Source organism: Gadus chalcogrammus, chromosome 15 (genome assembly GCF_026213295.1).
Source record: "Gadus chalcogrammus isolate NIFS_2021 chromosome 15, NIFS_Gcha_1.0, whole genome shotgun sequence".
Classification (NCBI taxonomy): Eukaryota; Metazoa; Chordata; class Actinopteri; order Gadiformes; family Gadidae; genus Gadus; species Gadus chalcogrammus.
Window position 1 is genome coordinate 6,601,526 of NC_079426.1, and position 17,181 is coordinate 6,618,706.

Here is a 17,181-nt window from a genome sequence, read left to right on the forward strand (position 1 = left end):
TCTGGCTGCTTCCCTATTCAACCAGGCACAGTGTCTGTGGATATTGCCTAAGTAGGTTTCTTCCTCCATTTGAATAGAGGAGAAGGAACACAGTGGGATAACAGTGGGAATAAATTACCGTTCAGAATCATGAACCAGTCAGACTGCCTGGAGTGATCCAAGAGGGGAAGCTGGCCAGGATTTTGATTTTTTCCTTTTGGAAGAGAATGTGGAAGCAGGGAAACATATTTGAAATGGTGAGCATGGTTATTTGCATATTAAGTGGGGGAAGTAAAATGGCGACCGGGAAATCACATGTTGATGCCTTCTTGGTGATGTACCAGATACCAGGTCTGAAATAAGGGGAACATTATTACAAATACAAGGCTTAAATAGCAAATAAGGAGAACATTATTACAAACACAAGGTTTACACAGCTCTATTGTCAATTCAGCCCCAGCAATGCTCAGGGAATGTAACCCACTAAATGTGGGTAGACCTGACTAGACCTTTATACCGAGGATGTGCCTCAGCTACTAAACCTTTATACAGAGGATGTGCCTCAGCTACTAAACCTTTATACAGAGGATGTGCCTCAGTTACTAAACCTTTATACAGAGGATGTGACTCAGCTACTCAACCTTTATACAGAGGATGTGCCTCAGCTAACCTTTATACAGAGGATGTGCCTCAGCTACTAAACCTTTATACAGAGGATGTGCCTCAGCTACTAAACCTTTATACAGAGGATGTGCCTCAGCTACTAAACCTTTACACAGAGTATGTGACTCAGCTACTCAACCTTTATACGGAGAATATGACTCAGCTACTAAACCTTTATACAGAGGATTGCTGTAAAGCAGAGTGCACCTGTGTTCCTCCCAGGAGACCCCTACCTGTAGCGGATGTTTGGGGTTCCTGAGGCGGCGGAGGCCATCTTGTAGTCGACCTGTGGGAGGGAATGCCCCGGCCTTGGGGCATTCGATGCTCGGTGGTCGATGATAAAACTGTACATGTTTTTGCTTTCGCTTCCTCCAGGCCATCTCCTTCCTCACTCCCTTGGCCGTCATATTTGTGGTGAAGATCATTCGGAGGACGGACAAGACGGAGATCAAAGAGGCGTGTTTAGGTGTGTACTTTTACTATTTAATGGCAGGAGAACTTGTTAGGTGTTTGAATCCTCTTTTACCTGATTCACAAGAATGAAATCCAGGGCAATTATACAACGCTAAATAGAATATTGAAATCAGTTGTCAGCTAACCTCTGAGGTATAATTTCAGGCGGTTGTAATTAGCTGAATCCTGTTGTTTTCCTGCTATGCCTGAAGACAGTCGTGACTGTGCATTGGCGGACATTTGGAACGTGGTGTGGTACAACGAAATCAATTCCAAAAGTTGCAGCACCAACTTCTCCCAGTGTTATGTTAATCAGACGCTTTGACTAGACGCTTTATCTTGTTTTGTGTTAAGTTTTAGCAGAGCTGTAGTTGCACGATGTTGGTGAAGAACCAGGGTAGTTAATCCAATTAAAATGACACAAAAGTGTGTGTGTGTGTGTGTGTGTGTGTGTGTGTGTGTGTGTGTGTGTGTGTGTGTGTGTGTGTGTGTGTGTGTGTCTGTGTGTCTGTGTGTGTTTGTGTGTGTGTGTGTGTGTGTGTGGTTGACAGAGATGGAGAGCAAGGTAACCACCAACAATCTGGTAAAACTCTGAAGTATAATAACTCCTCGTATCATTTGTTTTGAACTGCATCATAATAATCGTTTGTTGCTCCTTTTTTACCTTTATCATATTCATTTTGCGTTTGATTTCAATTTCCAGCTACAATCAGCCGCTAAAGAGAATGTGATAAACGTCTATCACAATAATTTAGATGTGGTTGAAACATTCCTCCAAAGGAGTGTAACCGGTACCGCTTGGCGTGCTTTTTCATAAACGGATGACCAAACTACTATTAATTGGGGCTATATGTTACATTTATTCAATTATATTAGCAGTAGAGAGATTTGCATTGCTCGTATGAAAAACATTAAAGGGTTTCATTCGGTCTCTGGCTCTCTGGGGTAGAATAGCCTTACAGAGCAAATCCTTTCCCCTACCGAGCTCTGTGTTCTCTCTTTGCTCTGTTACCCTCTTCTATTCATTTATTTATGATCTGCTGCTCATTTATTTACGTTGTCATGTATCTGCCTCAGTTTAAAAATTGTGTTTGAAAAGGCTTCTATCAATAAAGTTGGCGAGGATAGTTTAAAATTCACGAGTTCATCTTCATCAGAATCCAAAAGCTGCTGTTGGATTGGAGTGGGAATGAGTTTTGTATTTCTGTTTGTGTCACAGTTCCTAGCTAGACAGTACAGAACGGAGGCCAAAGAGACGATTCCAGAGTTTCATGAGGCGTGAAGGTTATTACTCTAAAGTAGAAAGTTTCAAAGCTGAAAGATAGAGCTTTGAAACTCACACATCGGAAATAACAAATGTATGTTCGCCCCCTCGTTATTGACGTGTATGAACAGGCTGCTGTATATGACACTGGTGCTTTGCATTACCGTGCAAGCCCAGGGAGGCTATACTGTTACCACTAAGCAACCTGGGTTGAACTGGTTCTGCTGGTAATTGCCCACAAGGGCCAGATCATTCCAAGTGGTTCGCTATAGTCATGGCTGCAATAAACTATTTAATACTGGAACTATTATACTATATCACAATCGTTAAACGGTAATATATATCGGTGCTATTTAAATGTAATTGCTACAAAGGATTGCTTCTCTGACAAAAGCAACGCACTCACTGAACCCACGGTGTCCTCTAATGACAGAAGTGTACACCTACCTGGAGTGTGGGGACATAAATCATATTTATCCTATTATAACGGCTTTGACAGAAGTGTGAGCGGGCAGAAAGATTCCCACTAACAAGGAGGACTGGTTCTGATAACTTCCTAGTTGGCACCGGTTGAGGAGAGGAGAGCAGATGGGGTGAGACGGAGCGCTGGGGAAGTCAGTCCACCACGTTTAATCACCACACAACTGTTGTTTCTGGGCCGTTGTTCCAGTGCAGGCATTGTTGTGCATACGTGATCAGATCTATCTGCCTCACCCAATGCTGATTGGTTCAGTGATAGGGCTGGGCGATTAATCAAATTTTGATCGCGATTACGATCTTAGCGTCAAACCACCAGAAAATTAACATAATCGAGTTTTCCGATTTTTGGTTATTTACTATTTTTTATTATTTGTTTGGGCCAAAGCCCAAAACCAAAAAAACACATTGTCTTGGCCCTTGCCAATCTCTTTTTTTTTTTTGGCCCCCTGATAGTCGTTGGCCCTGGGGCTGCAGCCCAGGTAAGCCCGTGCATTAAGGCGGCCTTGCCCTTCCCCGTGTACCACAAAGATAGCTAGGAAAAGACGCAACACAATGCTAAGTACTATTTCTAAGTGTAAGGACGTACAGCATACAATAACTTGTCATTTCCTTCTCTCTCTCTTTGTGATCAGCTGTGACACTGGCTCTGGCGCTGAATGGAGTCTTCACAAACACCATCAAGTTGATCGTGGGCAGGTATGCCAATCAAACATGAACCTCTGTTGTTTTGGTATCATAAGAACTGCATTATATATGAAACGAAACAAAAATAATCACATTATGTAAGAAGCATAAACTGTCCATAATTAGTTTCTAAGTGCTATGGGTGTTTGTGTTTTCTTTGTGTGTGACAGGCCCAGGCCGGACTACTTTCACCGCTGCTTTCCAGACGGGCTGATCCATCCCAAGATGCTTTGCACCGGGGAACAGGAGCTGGTGTCAGAGGGCCGCAAAAGCTTCCCGAGCAGCCATTCCTCCTGTGAGTACCGCACCACTACCGCAACCGCGGGATGCCAGCATACCTGCTTAACCTTGAGCAGAGGTCCATGCAGCTAAAGCGTGTTCTGGCTCCTTCTAGATCTTCTAGTTCTAGAAGTTGGTTATACCAGTGTTACGTGCACATGTATGAATATAATCAGGGCCCGAAAATTGTGAGGTCCGGAGGTTTTGTTTTGGTGGACACGCACACGCACCAACAAATGTCACACACAGCGGACACCGAGTAACAACTCTCAACTGAATTAAGCATTTGCTCATCTCTGAGAAGTTGATTTTGTAGACAGTTGTGTTTCAGTTGAAATTAACTTAGGTCTGGAACTCGGTGACCTCATAGCTGGCTACGGGCGTTTATATGAATACATACATTGTTGGCTGCTGGAGTTCCTTCCTGTAAGTGGTGAAATGGCCAAAGTTAGATTTGCGGCATGAGGCTAGCACTCTTCAGAATCAATCTGGGATTGTTTTCGAGTGGCTGCCAGTTTTTATCGGGCTCTCTGTTTGGAGGAATCAAATTCAGTCCTTCTGTTTCACAGCTCCTTCTTAAACTGGGTGATCATTTAGACAATACTGCCTTCCCAGCTGTCCAAAAATGTGTTTAATAATTCATGTGTCTCCACAACACTTGCTCTTTTCCATCACATTTATATTGCTAGTGCTTGTTTGGACAAAGATATGAATATCGGTGATTCAACCCAAAATCAATGACTTTATTGCAGCGAGGACCAGTCGGAGGAGAGGAGACAATGTGTGCCATTTTAATAACGCAGGCGACAGGCTAGGCAGTTCACAAAGCGTAAAACCTCACTGCTACACTTCCCTGCTGTTACTCCGTCCTCAGAAGAGCGTTTTCCTCTAACTGACATCGCGTTTCTCGGCTAGAAATGAAAAGTAAGTCGTCTGCTTCGGCACTCCGTCCCTAATAAAGTCTCTGAGCGTCTTCGGGGACAAACAGTCACCTCCGCAACGAGTCCCAATAATCGAAGCCTCGTTCTCTCTTCGTCGCTTCCGTCTTTTGAGATGTTTCAGTGGAGCCGCGTCGACGGTTTACAACATAATGATGTGGTGTGTGGGAAGGAGGAGAGAAGGGAGGTAGGGAGACGCAGACAGGCCCATCATTACATCCTTGTTAAACCTTTGATTGGAGAAATGCTTTAGGTTTTGCTTTACACAAAAAGCAAGAATTTCTGTGGAGGTAAATAGGAGCTGAGCCGTGTCATGCTATTTCATAATCTGATGGGGTGTGTGTGAGTTTCTCTGGGGGGGGGGGGGGGGGGGGGGGGGAGCAGGGGCGCTGCCTGGCGGGGAAAAGTGGTACTGATTCTAAGGGCCCAGCCCAATGCAGCACGGCCCACGGCCCGCGGATGGCAATTAATAATATAATATTAATATTCTTTCATAGGGCCCAAAATTCCTGGCAGCGCCCCTGGGTGGGAGCATCTGTTTGGATACCGACCCCTGAAGGGTGATTCACGAGAGAGACCCTTGGCTCGACATGCTATGAGCTCGCCTAGCCGTTGTGAATCCAAGCAACCTTTCTGTGTCCAAGCGCGAAAGCGCTGAGCAGAGTTGAGTCGGCGGGTTTCCATGTTAACAGCGCCAGGTAACATCCAAGACGTATGAAACGGACACGGTACGTATCACCTTCACACGATGGGATGATTAGGCGAGTGCGTCGTGCAGCGCGCAGTGAACGCTATTCGATTTCACGCTCGAGGTAATGGAGCGTTCGATTTAATGGAGCCGGTCTCACGTCTCGCTTTGGAAGGTGATACCTGAGCTCCCTCCAGCCCGTGTGTTTACTGTCTTTCCCTGGCACCCCTCCAATGAAGGGGCCCCGTGCGGTCTGCGCCGCGTCCCGTTGGCAGCGGCGAAGAGGGGGGGGGGGGGGAGATGGCACCGTAATTCAGCGCTCCGCCACGCTAGTGCTGCATTCATCTCAGTCCCTCCTAATGCCCTGACGGAGCAGTGGCCCGCGTCACGCTGTGAGGGGGAGACGAGGAACGCTGGGGGGGGAGCCAGCATGGTCGTGTCTAGAGACAGGACAGAAAATAACTCTGTTCCCCACGCGTGGGAGTGTGTGCATGGCACACGCAGATGCCGCCTGTAGCTACGTGTGTGTGTGTGTGTGTGTGTGTGTGTGTGTGTGTGTGTGTGTGTGTGTGTGTGTGTGTGTGTGTGTGTGCGTGGGTATGTTTGTGTTTGCGTGTGCGCGTGTGTGTTTGTCTGCCTCAGATGCTCAACAGATTCAGACAATTGGTTTTAAGGGCAGAGAGGAAATATAGATTATATATATGTGTGTGTATAAATATGTTTATACACATATATATATATATATATATATATATATATATATATATATATATTTATATAAATATATATGGGTGCTAGAAATAGAGAGAGAGATATAAAGAGAGAGAACGTAGTAGATAGATTTGTCGATTACTTATTTTTCCAAGAAAGAAAATGGTAAATTGAGGTAGACTGCAATTGACAGGGCTGAGAACTACGAGAATGAATTGCTAAATGAAACCACTTCAGACCTGCAGGTTCTTCTTTCCATCTTAATGCAATTTGCTATTTTTCATAAACATTTAGTTTCTGCAAATATAAAGCCATTAGAATGGATTGTTTAATAAGAAGGGTTTCAACAACTCGCTGTTTACTATATATCAGGTCTTTGGGGGAGCTAATTAAATTCCCGTGAGACAGAACCAATCATCTCCCATTTAATATCCGCAAACATTTTGCACGGTACGTTTTCAATAAGTCCATCCAAATTCGTCTCCAATTGAATCACATCATTCCATCATATTAGTTTAGCACCTAGAATGACATCCTTCCTTCCGATTGGCCACCGTTCGAACGACTAAGCCATAGTGATGGGAAAGCAGCCTCCGTACAAACTCTTCCTCGGTCGATGAATGCAAAACGACAACAGTGGATTTCCCAACAGAGTTCCCAGCGGCAGTTTCTACGCTCTGAAGGATCTGCCGCTGTTCTTTTGGTCATAGGTCAGAGTCCATAGGTCAAGTCACTTCGGTGTTTGATAAATATTAAACCGACTGCATTCTATACTGCGCTTTTCTAACCAGTGGCCCATGAAAGCGCTTTACAATATCTCCTGACATCACATTTACAATTACATTTAGGGCATTTAGCAGACGCTTTTATCCAAAGCGACTTGCAATAAGTACATTTGTCATAAGAAGTGCATCAATATATCGCTGTCGGTACAGAAAGGATGTTCATAGAACCAAGTGCAAGTACAACAATCGCTAGGCTAACCGATTCCCTGTGTTACAGCAATGATAGCAGCTACTTCAGTTGCTACACAGTTAAGTACTATAATACAATACAATACAATACAATACAACACAATTCAATACAGTGTACAATGGTGGCCAGAAGGGGAAGGGTGGCTATGCAGTGTCGAGGGTGGACTCTGAACAGGTGCATTCACAAATTCACGGCAGAGTCCAGCATGCGAGAGGACAGCAAGCTCGTCGGGAGCAGTTAGGGTGAGGCGTCTTGTTCAGGGACACCTCGACACTCATCCAGGAGGAGACAGGGATTTAACTAGCAACCTTCCGGTAACCGACCAACCCACTGTACCTCCTGAGCTACTGCCACCCCCACAGGGTGCAGGCTTTATTAACCGTGGCGAGCAGCAGTGGAATGCTTCCCCCATGGATGAGAATAGTTGGCGCGGTGTCAGGCTGTGCTCCTCACACGTCGTGGTAATGAGACGCAGCGCGCGCTTCACCTCTCGCCTCGGTGCAGTGGATAATCATGTAACTTCATTAATGCTCCAGCCTCGTTATGGACGGCGGCGTTGTCCTAATGAACCGTCATTTGTGGTTTTATCTCGAAGCGTTCAGGCAATATATTCATGGTTAAGTATAGTCGATTGGAAATTTAAGACTGAGGATGATCCTTAAAATCTCTGGATAAATATTACACATTCAATTGATTTTTTTGCATCTTCAGTCTTTCCTGCATTTTTAATCGACCCATTATAACTTAATATTGTTAAATGAGCAAGTAGTTCATGCATGGATGATAACAGTTTAAAATGTATTTTTCAGTTGAGAAAATAGTGTTCTTTATTTTCTCCTTTCACTTCCTCAAAATCGGAATGATTTCCACTGCCTACACACAAACACAAACACACACACACACACACACACACACACACACACACACACACACACACACACACACACACACACACACACACACACACACACACACACACACACACACACACACACACACACACACACACACACAATGCATTGTTGCCAACCAAAGTACACAATGCCACTTGCCAGCATGAAACAATCTTGTCTAATTAACCCCATCATTTTTCACAACATTTATACATTTGGAATAATTTTCCAATTAAAATGTTGGTAAATGAATTTGTTTAAAAGAAATCTGCGCTCTACATTGCGACTGGGCTGAAAATTATAACTGAAAAGTAGACTTATTACTATCTTTCATGCACCAATTCACACACACACATACACACACACATTCTATATCCTCTCTCTCTCTCTCTCTCTCTCTCTCTCTCTCTCTCTCTCTCTCTCTCTCTCTCTCTCTCCCTCGTCCAGCTCTCTCTCATGGCCACTTATGTTTTTATTAAATTAGTCCTCCAAATATGCACAGTTCTCTGTACTTTGGGATTCCGGATTACTCTTCAAAGAGTTCTGATAAACAATTAAAACTTTTACAACATTGTATAAGAATCGAACATATTCCAGAGAAAACTGCTTGCTCAAAGGCATCTTTTAGAACTGGTGATTATGTTTATTCCTTCATGTGTAACAGCCTTCTGATTATGAACAACAGTCAATGTCCAGATTACTGCTAAGCGTGTCCTTTACACTGTATGCAACAACAAAGCCTCCAGATTCGTCATTCATCAGACAGAATGAGCTGACAGCAGCAAGCTGAGAACAAATGAGTACAACTTACAGCACTTATAGAAGTTAAACGGGCCGATAATTCTCCAGGGCATTTTTCCTACTTACCTGTTTTACATGCTGTTGTATGATGTGGTATCCTCTTGGTTTAAAATAATTACATTGCATAATGTCAAAGGTAATGGATTGTTTTGTGTATTCTGCATATGTGGGACCGGTATGTGTGTCCCTTGTGAATACAGGCAAGGGAGAAGTGAGGGCTCCATTTAAGTTTTACTACTTTGTTGCGTGGCGCTAGTTTGCCAATGTCGCTGGGTCGTTGTGTTGTAACGGGGATCTCAGGCCAGAACAATGGAGGATGAGTCAGCAACAACCGCCTTACATATTGGCCCAGGTAGAACATTGAAATTGGACATTAGCATCAGAGCACATAAACCACCCGCTGTGTTCTATCGTCGGGCCAGGGATTACACTTTAAGTTGCAGTGACCCCCCTGTTTCAGCCCCAACTCCAACACTGTGAGATCCGGAAGAGTAGTGTTCTGGGCCGGGAGTTTTCTAAAGGAGGGGCAAGGTGCCAAGTATAGGGGTCTCGCGGAATACATAAAATGTTGCAAAAAATGCTGTAAAAGTCTCAAGACATTTATTTGGCACACATAAACAATATTTGAAAAGCTTACTATTTCCAGTGTCATTATCCAAATTATCAATTAATCACAAATAAGAAAAGGCTACAGAAAGACTAGGGTGTTTCCTCTTATATATTTTTTTTGTTTCTGGTGAGGTCTTCTTCCATGGATGGCACTGTTACAATTAGTGCCACCCATGATTGCCATCAGGTGCCCTGATTGCCCTGATTACCCTGACTGTAACCGGGTAATTCTCCTGCTGGAGGAGGACCCTCATGCCCGTGGCATTACGGTCAATTCGTCGTGACATCAAAGTACCTCTGAGTAGAACGCTATGGTAGGTCTTGGTTTGTGGTGATGGCCCTAGGTTATGGCTCTAGCTGCATGGTGATGGCTCTAGGTGCTTGCTGATGGCTCTATGTGCTTGCTGATGGCTCTAGGTGCTTGCTGATGGCTCTAGCTGCATGCTGATGGCTCTAGGTGCTTGCTGATGGCCCTTGTTACGTGCTGATGGCCCTCGGTGCGTGCTGATGTCCCTCGGTGCCTGAGCGTAGTGGCAGGCCCGTGGCTTCCAGCTCGCCAGCCTCAGACACACGCTGCAGTGCCCATAACGGCTCATCTATTTCCCCCCAGGAGTCAAAATGGGGAGAATGGCAGACGAGACAGCTGACTCCGGGGAAAACACTTGAGTTGAAATAAGGGCAATAGTTCAGCACAACGGCTTTCTGCGATTTATACAAAATCAACGTGATCCTTCTTGTTTTTATCTCCTAGCTTTAGTTTACCAATCCACCCCCGGTGGTTATCGTTCAGCCTGCCTCAACCTCTCTTTTCTTTTGTACCTCTCCTCTCCTCTCCTCTCTCCTCTGCCCGACCCTCCAGTCGCGTTCTCTGGCCTGGGCTTCACCTCCTTCTACCTGGCGGGGAAGCTGCAGTGCTTTACGGACCAGGGTCGCGGGCGGAGCTGGCGTCTCTGCGCCATGGTGCTGCCCCTCTACAGCGCCATGATGATCGCCCTCTCCCGCACCTGCGACTACAAGCACCACTGGCAAGGTGAGCCACCAGCGAGACGGAACCAGTGTACCAGTAGAACCGGCTCCCGTGCCCCTGGCAGAGGTGTAGAAACATGGATAACGCTTAAAAAAATAAAAGCATATTCGTTCAACATTACTTACCATTAGTTAATGCTGTAATAGGCCTTAACTAACATTCTGTTCATTAACATTTAACTTACATTATAGTCACTACTACAACACTACTAATGGTGTTCATGTTAACTAAGGTAGGGATGTTCATGTTTACTATGGTATTAATTTACACATTAGTTAACAGGATTAGGCTTAACCCTGGATTGCAAAATCAATTGATTTCCTTCTGTCCCTTCCAGCCGATTTAAGCTTTGCCAAGACTTGAACATTTTCTTGATATGATAGTTGTTTGGTAGTGACAGGATACATCCCTCTGGGGCTAGGGATAACCCTAACCCCCTACCCCTGACCCCAACCCCTATGCTTATAGGTTATCCCTTAAGGTAATGCTATATAATTAAGATTATTTCCCCGTTCACTAGGGTTAATGAATGGCTAATTAATGTACCCTTATGGCCTGACCCTTACCCTGGAGTTTCAAGTGTGTAATTAGCTAAATGTAGAAAAACTAAACTCAAACAGCAGGGTCAGCAGGGCCACTTAAGTCAAATGAGGGAATAAAGTGAGGAAGCAAAGTGGAAGAATCACTAAGAGCCCCTGATCCCCTCGCCAAGAGGCACCTTAACCAAACAGGCTTAGCGAGCGGCGGGAAGCACAAACACTTGTTTATGTAATACAAACGGGAAAAACGCTGCAAATCTTTCCCAACTCCAAGATTGGCAGCCTATTTGTGGACCAGTTTTGATTTGATTACCGATTGACATCTTTTTATTGGCTGGTCGATTTCAAGTTTTCTTGACTGTGCATTCCGATTCTAATTACGTTATTAAGGGTTGTCAATGTGTGCATTAAACATCAGAGAATGACGTGCCACCAAATCCATCGCAGCAGCACGTCATTTCACTCTATTGATTCCCTCCTGTCCCTTCCGGCCGAATTGAGCTTTGCCAAGACAGACTTGAACGTTTTCTTGACATGATGGTTGGTAGCGAGTGGATACATCCCTCTGTGATAGTTTTTTAAATGTTGTTCATCAGTGCATCCGTCACTCTAAAGGAATAATTTGTTGTGTCTGATTGACGAGAGATTTAAGCGAATTGAACAGGCTGTTATCGTAAGTCGGTGATAAGTTTGCAGCGCAAAACATAAAGGTCATAGACAAAGAGGAAATCAGTGAGTAATCATTATTGGCTCCATTCCTCATCTCTTATGAAAACAAATCAATGGTCTGTTTGCATGCAGCCAGGCAAGTAGAGGGGCATGAGAAAATGTAATTAAAAAACAATTACGTCCAATCCTCTCGCCATGTCTCATCGCACGATGCGTCGAGAATGGATAACTGTGCGAGGAGCCGATCTCCGTCAAACCTACGCACACACGGCCTCCTGGGTTCACGAACACAACGAACGCCAACACAACAAACATTGACCAAAGCACAGGTCAAGCCGTGAGGTATTAGAAGAAAGGTCGCAGACCGCTTCCCGAAAAAGCTTGGCTGAGACGATCACAATGCAAGTTTTGTTTACCCTTCAAGCAGCTCTTCAAGTTACTGACTGTTTTTAGCCTTATGAGTCTGATTGGAAATGTTTGTTGCTAAATGCAGTCAAGACCTGCACGCTGTTATGTAGGAGCAAACATATCAAAAAATATATGATTAAAAATATATGATATAGCAGATCATCAGCAACCACACCCACCAACAATTAAATCAACTTTTTACTTTTCACAGTCAAGGGTAAAAATACCGATATGAATATGCACCCACGTACACACCCACCCGCTCCTGGTGGCCTAGTGCTATTATAAAGTGAACAATATGGCACACGCCTTTATATATCGAAACCAAGAGGGACAGCAGAAAATCGGACCACTTAAAAACACACAAAGCAATTAAACGTGTTGCATTCAAGCGGTTGGACTCAGAAATGAAGGTTAGCGCTTTCAAAATAAAATGCTTGTTCGTTTCCTCCGAGTGCCCACGCTATTATTTCTTTAACAGGAGTTTGAAAAACTTCCCCTTTTAATCGACATGGCAGAGCAGAATGGAGACGCAGTCATTCAGTTCACGAATGCACCCCCAGCCCTCAACAGTATGACGTGTAGTCCCTTCATAGATGAGGGCGATGATGTTCTAAGCAGGAAGTCTAAGCTCGGAACTCTGGGCGGACATCTTGCGGTCTTGGACTCTTGTATGGGTCCTTCTTGTTGATCCGGGGAGACCTCTAACATGAAAAATTCCCTTGTTACAGCTGCCCATGGAATATAGAAAGATGCAATAATAAAATAAAGTGTCCAAAAATACATACATACATACATGCATACATACATACATACATGCATACATACATACATACATACATACATACATACATACATACATACATACATACATACATACATACATACATACATACATACATACATACATACATACATACATACATACATACATACATAAGGGCATAAATGTACACGCCTAGGGGTTACACACTAAATGTGGTTAAGAGGTCCTTCATTACAGAATTAATTAATTAATTAAACATGTACAATGGAATTTGCACATTATTACATTGAAGTATTGCAGCATTTGCAGTATAAAAGGTAGAGGAAGGGGGGTTTAAATACAGGTGGTTGTTTGTAGGTAGGTGTAGATCTAGATCTAGGTGTAGCTCTGGGTGTAGGAGTAGGAGTATGAGTATCTGTAGGTGTAGGTGTTTAACTCCCACAGAATAAACAAATGTGTATAGTGACACCAGATGACCTACAGATGACACCTAGAGGTAGACACTCAACGAGGGGATCGAACCCGGTGCCTCTCAGCTGGGAATTGAGACCCCTCAGCTTCGATAGCATCCTATCTCCTTGTGCCATCATCAGTGTGCAGGCTGGTCTCGGAGCCGTTATGGGGTCAGAACAGTCTCATTAATAATGAATGCACAGAGAAGGATTCACACATGTATTTTGTGATTTATACATAAATTACTCTCTTCTCACAAATACATTTCAATGCACACACAAATGGATATCGGTATGTATAAATGTAAAATTTGTCCATAAACAAAAATTTGTTTCACAAACACAATTCTGATCCACAGACAAATATACCTTGTTTTAAATAAATGTAATATAAATCCATAAATATATGAATTAAAAATATATTTGCAATTTTCATCAAAATGTGTTTGGATGTTGTTACATTTATATACAAACTGTTAAACTTGAATTTACAAGACGCTTTTCATTTGTGAACTTGTTGGCATTTGGTCTGTATTTATATGTGGATTTTTGAGACTCTCCTGACGTGGCTGGATTCACAAATGTATTTTTTTCAACAAGGAACTCTCTGTAGCCAATCCGATGCCTCCCTCGTTTTCATCCAATCACATGACTGCAGTGACTGGGTTTTTACATAGTCGGTGTCAGAAATGTGTTTGTGAAACTTATTTTTGTTTATGGATTTATTTTACATTTACACATACTGATATCCATTTGTGTGTGCATTGAAATGTATTTGTGAGAAGAGAATAATTTATATATAAATCACAAAATACATTTGTGAATCCTTCTCTGTGCATTCATTATTAATGAGACTGTTCTGACCCCATAAGCCGTTGCTAGGCGAACCTGAGGCGAACCAATGAATGGTCACATTACACCACAGGGGACCCGATGATGTACTGTAATCTATAAGTTTAATCAATGTGTATTCATCCGCCCGTCCTGGAAGAGGGGGGGAAGCCTTTCGGATCAGGATCAGGAAATGCGCTGTGGCAGATCGCTGTCTCTCCGCAGGGTCGATGGAGGGAAAACCACAACAAACTAATCACAGTCATACTCTATAAATATCGCTGACAGCAATCACAGAGACTCGCCAGGAATGTGACAGACTCGTAAAAAGAAAACAATGTCATAAATCTGCCTTCCCCGCGTGACAGCAGTCGGAAAACAATGTGATAAATGTGCCCGGCTCCATGACAACAGTTTGAACGTGAGAGAGCTGGGGAAGGGATGACACGATTGCATGAGACCCCCCCCCTGTAACACCCCCCCCCCCCCCCCCAACATCCCCTGTAACGGATTCAAACTGACGCCTTTTATCATGTTTACGTCATCCCCCCCCCCCCTGCCATGCCTGGGCCCCAAGACTAACAAGACACAAACATAACTCCTCTTCCACCGATATAGCACAACTCTCATGAGCCAGTGAGTCATGCCATCAGGTAGTAGACGTCTTCTGGTGATCGCACCTCCCACACAACACCTCGAGGGTCTTAAAAGACAATAGCGCAACGTTGTACCCCCATAACGTGTCATTCTGGACCTTAATCCTGGACATGTGGGGGCAGGTGGCTGAGGAGCTAGAGCGGGTTGGCTGGTCACCGGAAGGTTGCTAGTTCGATCCCCGGCTCCTCCAGTGTGAGAGTGGCGAGGTGTCCCTGAGCAAGACACCTCACCCTAACTGCCCCTGACGAGCTGGCTTTCGCCTTGCATGGTTGAGTCTGCCATCGGTGTGTGACTGTGTTCATGAATGGGTGAATATTAGGCAATATTGTAAAGCGCTTTGAGCGGGCACCGGTTAGAAAAGCGCGGTACACACAACCATTCAAAAGTTCGGGGGTCAACCAGACTATTTCATGTTTTCCATGAAGACTCCCTTTTATTCAACAGATTTCAGCAGTGCTAAAATAATTGGTCAAGGGTTTTCTAATCATCAATTCGCCTTTTAACACGATTAGCTAAACAATGTAGGCCTACCATTAGAACACAGGAGTGATGGTTGCTGTAATTGGCCTCTGTACACTGTGTTGATGGTGTGTGTAAGAATCTGCCGTTTCCAGCTAGAATAGTAATTAATCACATTGACAATGTCTAGACTGTATTTCTGATCAATTTAATGTTTTCTCCATTGAAATGAAAAATGCTTTTCTTTAAAAAAATAAGGACATTTCTACGTGACCCCAAACTTTTGTGCGGTAGTGTTAACGCCGTCCGTTTATCGCTTACCTCCACAGACGCCGTGGTGGGCGGGCTGATCGGCTTTCTGTCCGCGTACTTCTGCTACCGCCAGCACTACCCTCCCTTCCTGCACGCTGAGTGCCACCTGCCTTACGCCAGCCTGGCCGCCAACGCCGCCGCCGTGCGTCTGACCTTGCACCCCCTCCAGGACGAGCAGCCCACCGACAACTCGACCACCCTGCCCCTGGAGGGGCTGAATGAGGGGCCCGTATGACTAGTGCCCCTGGGGAGCTCCACCCCCCATCAGCCATCCGGCGCAGCCCCCCACCACCACCCAACCCCTCTTGACCCGTTCAGCCCGCCACCAGCGCTGCACACGGCTCCAGTGACTGACTGACTACGAGTCGTCGTGTCGTACACATTCCAGTAGAGAAGAGATGGATCAACGGCCACCATCTCTTTTGGGGTCGCTCTCTCTCTCTCTCTCTCTCTCTCTCGCTCTCGCTCTCCCTCTCTCTCGCTCTCTGTCTTTCTCTCAGTCTCTTTCTCTCTCTCTCTCTCGCTCTCTCTCTCTCTCTCTCTCGCTCTCTCAGTCTCTCTCTCTCTCTCTCTCTCTCTCTCTCGCTCTCGCTCTCTGTCTTTCTCTCAGTCTCTTTCTCTCTCTCTCTCTTGATCACTCTCTCTCTTACACATTCTCAATCACTCTGTTTCTCTCTCTCTCGCTCTCGCTCTCGCTCTCGCTCTCACTCTCTCTCTCTCTCTCTCTCATATCCATTATCGGTTGCATCACTTCTGGTTAGTCTACATTTAGTTTTGTATGAAAGGGGAACATAAAAATACGTGACAACATATACAGGCATAAAAACATAAAAAATCCTGTGAACGAAAAATGCTAATAAGGAGTGAGATCCAAGCTTAAGTTCCAAGAGATAGCATGTGCAAAAGGCAAAAGCTTTATCATTTATTGGTTTCGATGATTTCATACCATTAGTATTATTATAATTGGAATGACTATGAATAAGAACTGTTAAGGTTTTTGATGTCTATAAACGTAAGCGTTTATAAATGAGCGTGTGGAGTGCGTTTGGAGGATGGCCGGTTTAAGCAGCCTCTCCTGGCTCGAGTCAGACTGATTGGACTCTGGGGCTGGGTGAGGCTGCACACCTGTTGTGCATTAAATAATCAATTTTCTGAAGCACAGGTTAAACCAGCAACCACCGCCGACCCTCTGTGAGGTGTCCTGCAAGGAACCATGTGACACCTCCCGCTCTGAATCACTTTACTCAACCTCTGCACAAAACCGTTTATAACATCGACCCCTAAAGAATAAAATGACGATCATCCACACACACTCTCCTTACGAGGCAAACACTGCAGCTCAGAGAAGCTGCTTCTGAAGAAGTTATCCATGACAACGGCATGTTGAATATGAATGAGAATAGAATCTATCAGTAGAGGTTTTCTTTTTTAATTTAATCTTTATCTCTTGGAAAAGTGCAATGTCCTAATTTAATCCAACCCTGACACGGTGTGTAGTACCTTCATCTTTTTAAAGCATATTAACTGAGAATGGTTCAGCCAACACAGGCAGGTGGAACTTGCAAGGCAGAGGGGGAATATTGTGCCGGTATGAAATCCAATCAAATATTAATCCTGGGTTCCTATTATCGGCGGTTAGGCAGT

The 17,181-nt window shown here is 44.4% G+C and overlaps 1 protein-coding gene across 1 annotated transcript in view; it reads left to right on the forward strand.

Moving 5' to 3' along the window:
* The window catches only part of LOC130404704 (phospholipid phosphatase 4-like), a 37,986-nt gene extending 22,214 nt beyond the window's left edge, over window positions 1-15,772 (forward strand). The window contains exons 3-7 of the mRNA XM_056609576.1: window positions 1,018-1,108; window positions 3,472-3,535; window positions 3,694-3,818; window positions 10,277-10,447; window positions 15,555-15,772. Coding sequence (XP_056465551.1) covers window positions 1,018-1,108; window positions 3,472-3,535; window positions 3,694-3,818; window positions 10,277-10,447; window positions 15,555-15,772 — 669 coding nt within the window. The remainder of the gene's footprint in view (window positions 1-1,017; window positions 1,109-3,471; window positions 3,536-3,693; window positions 3,819-10,276; window positions 10,448-15,554) is intronic.
* Window positions 15,773-17,181: the final 1,409 nt, after the last annotated feature.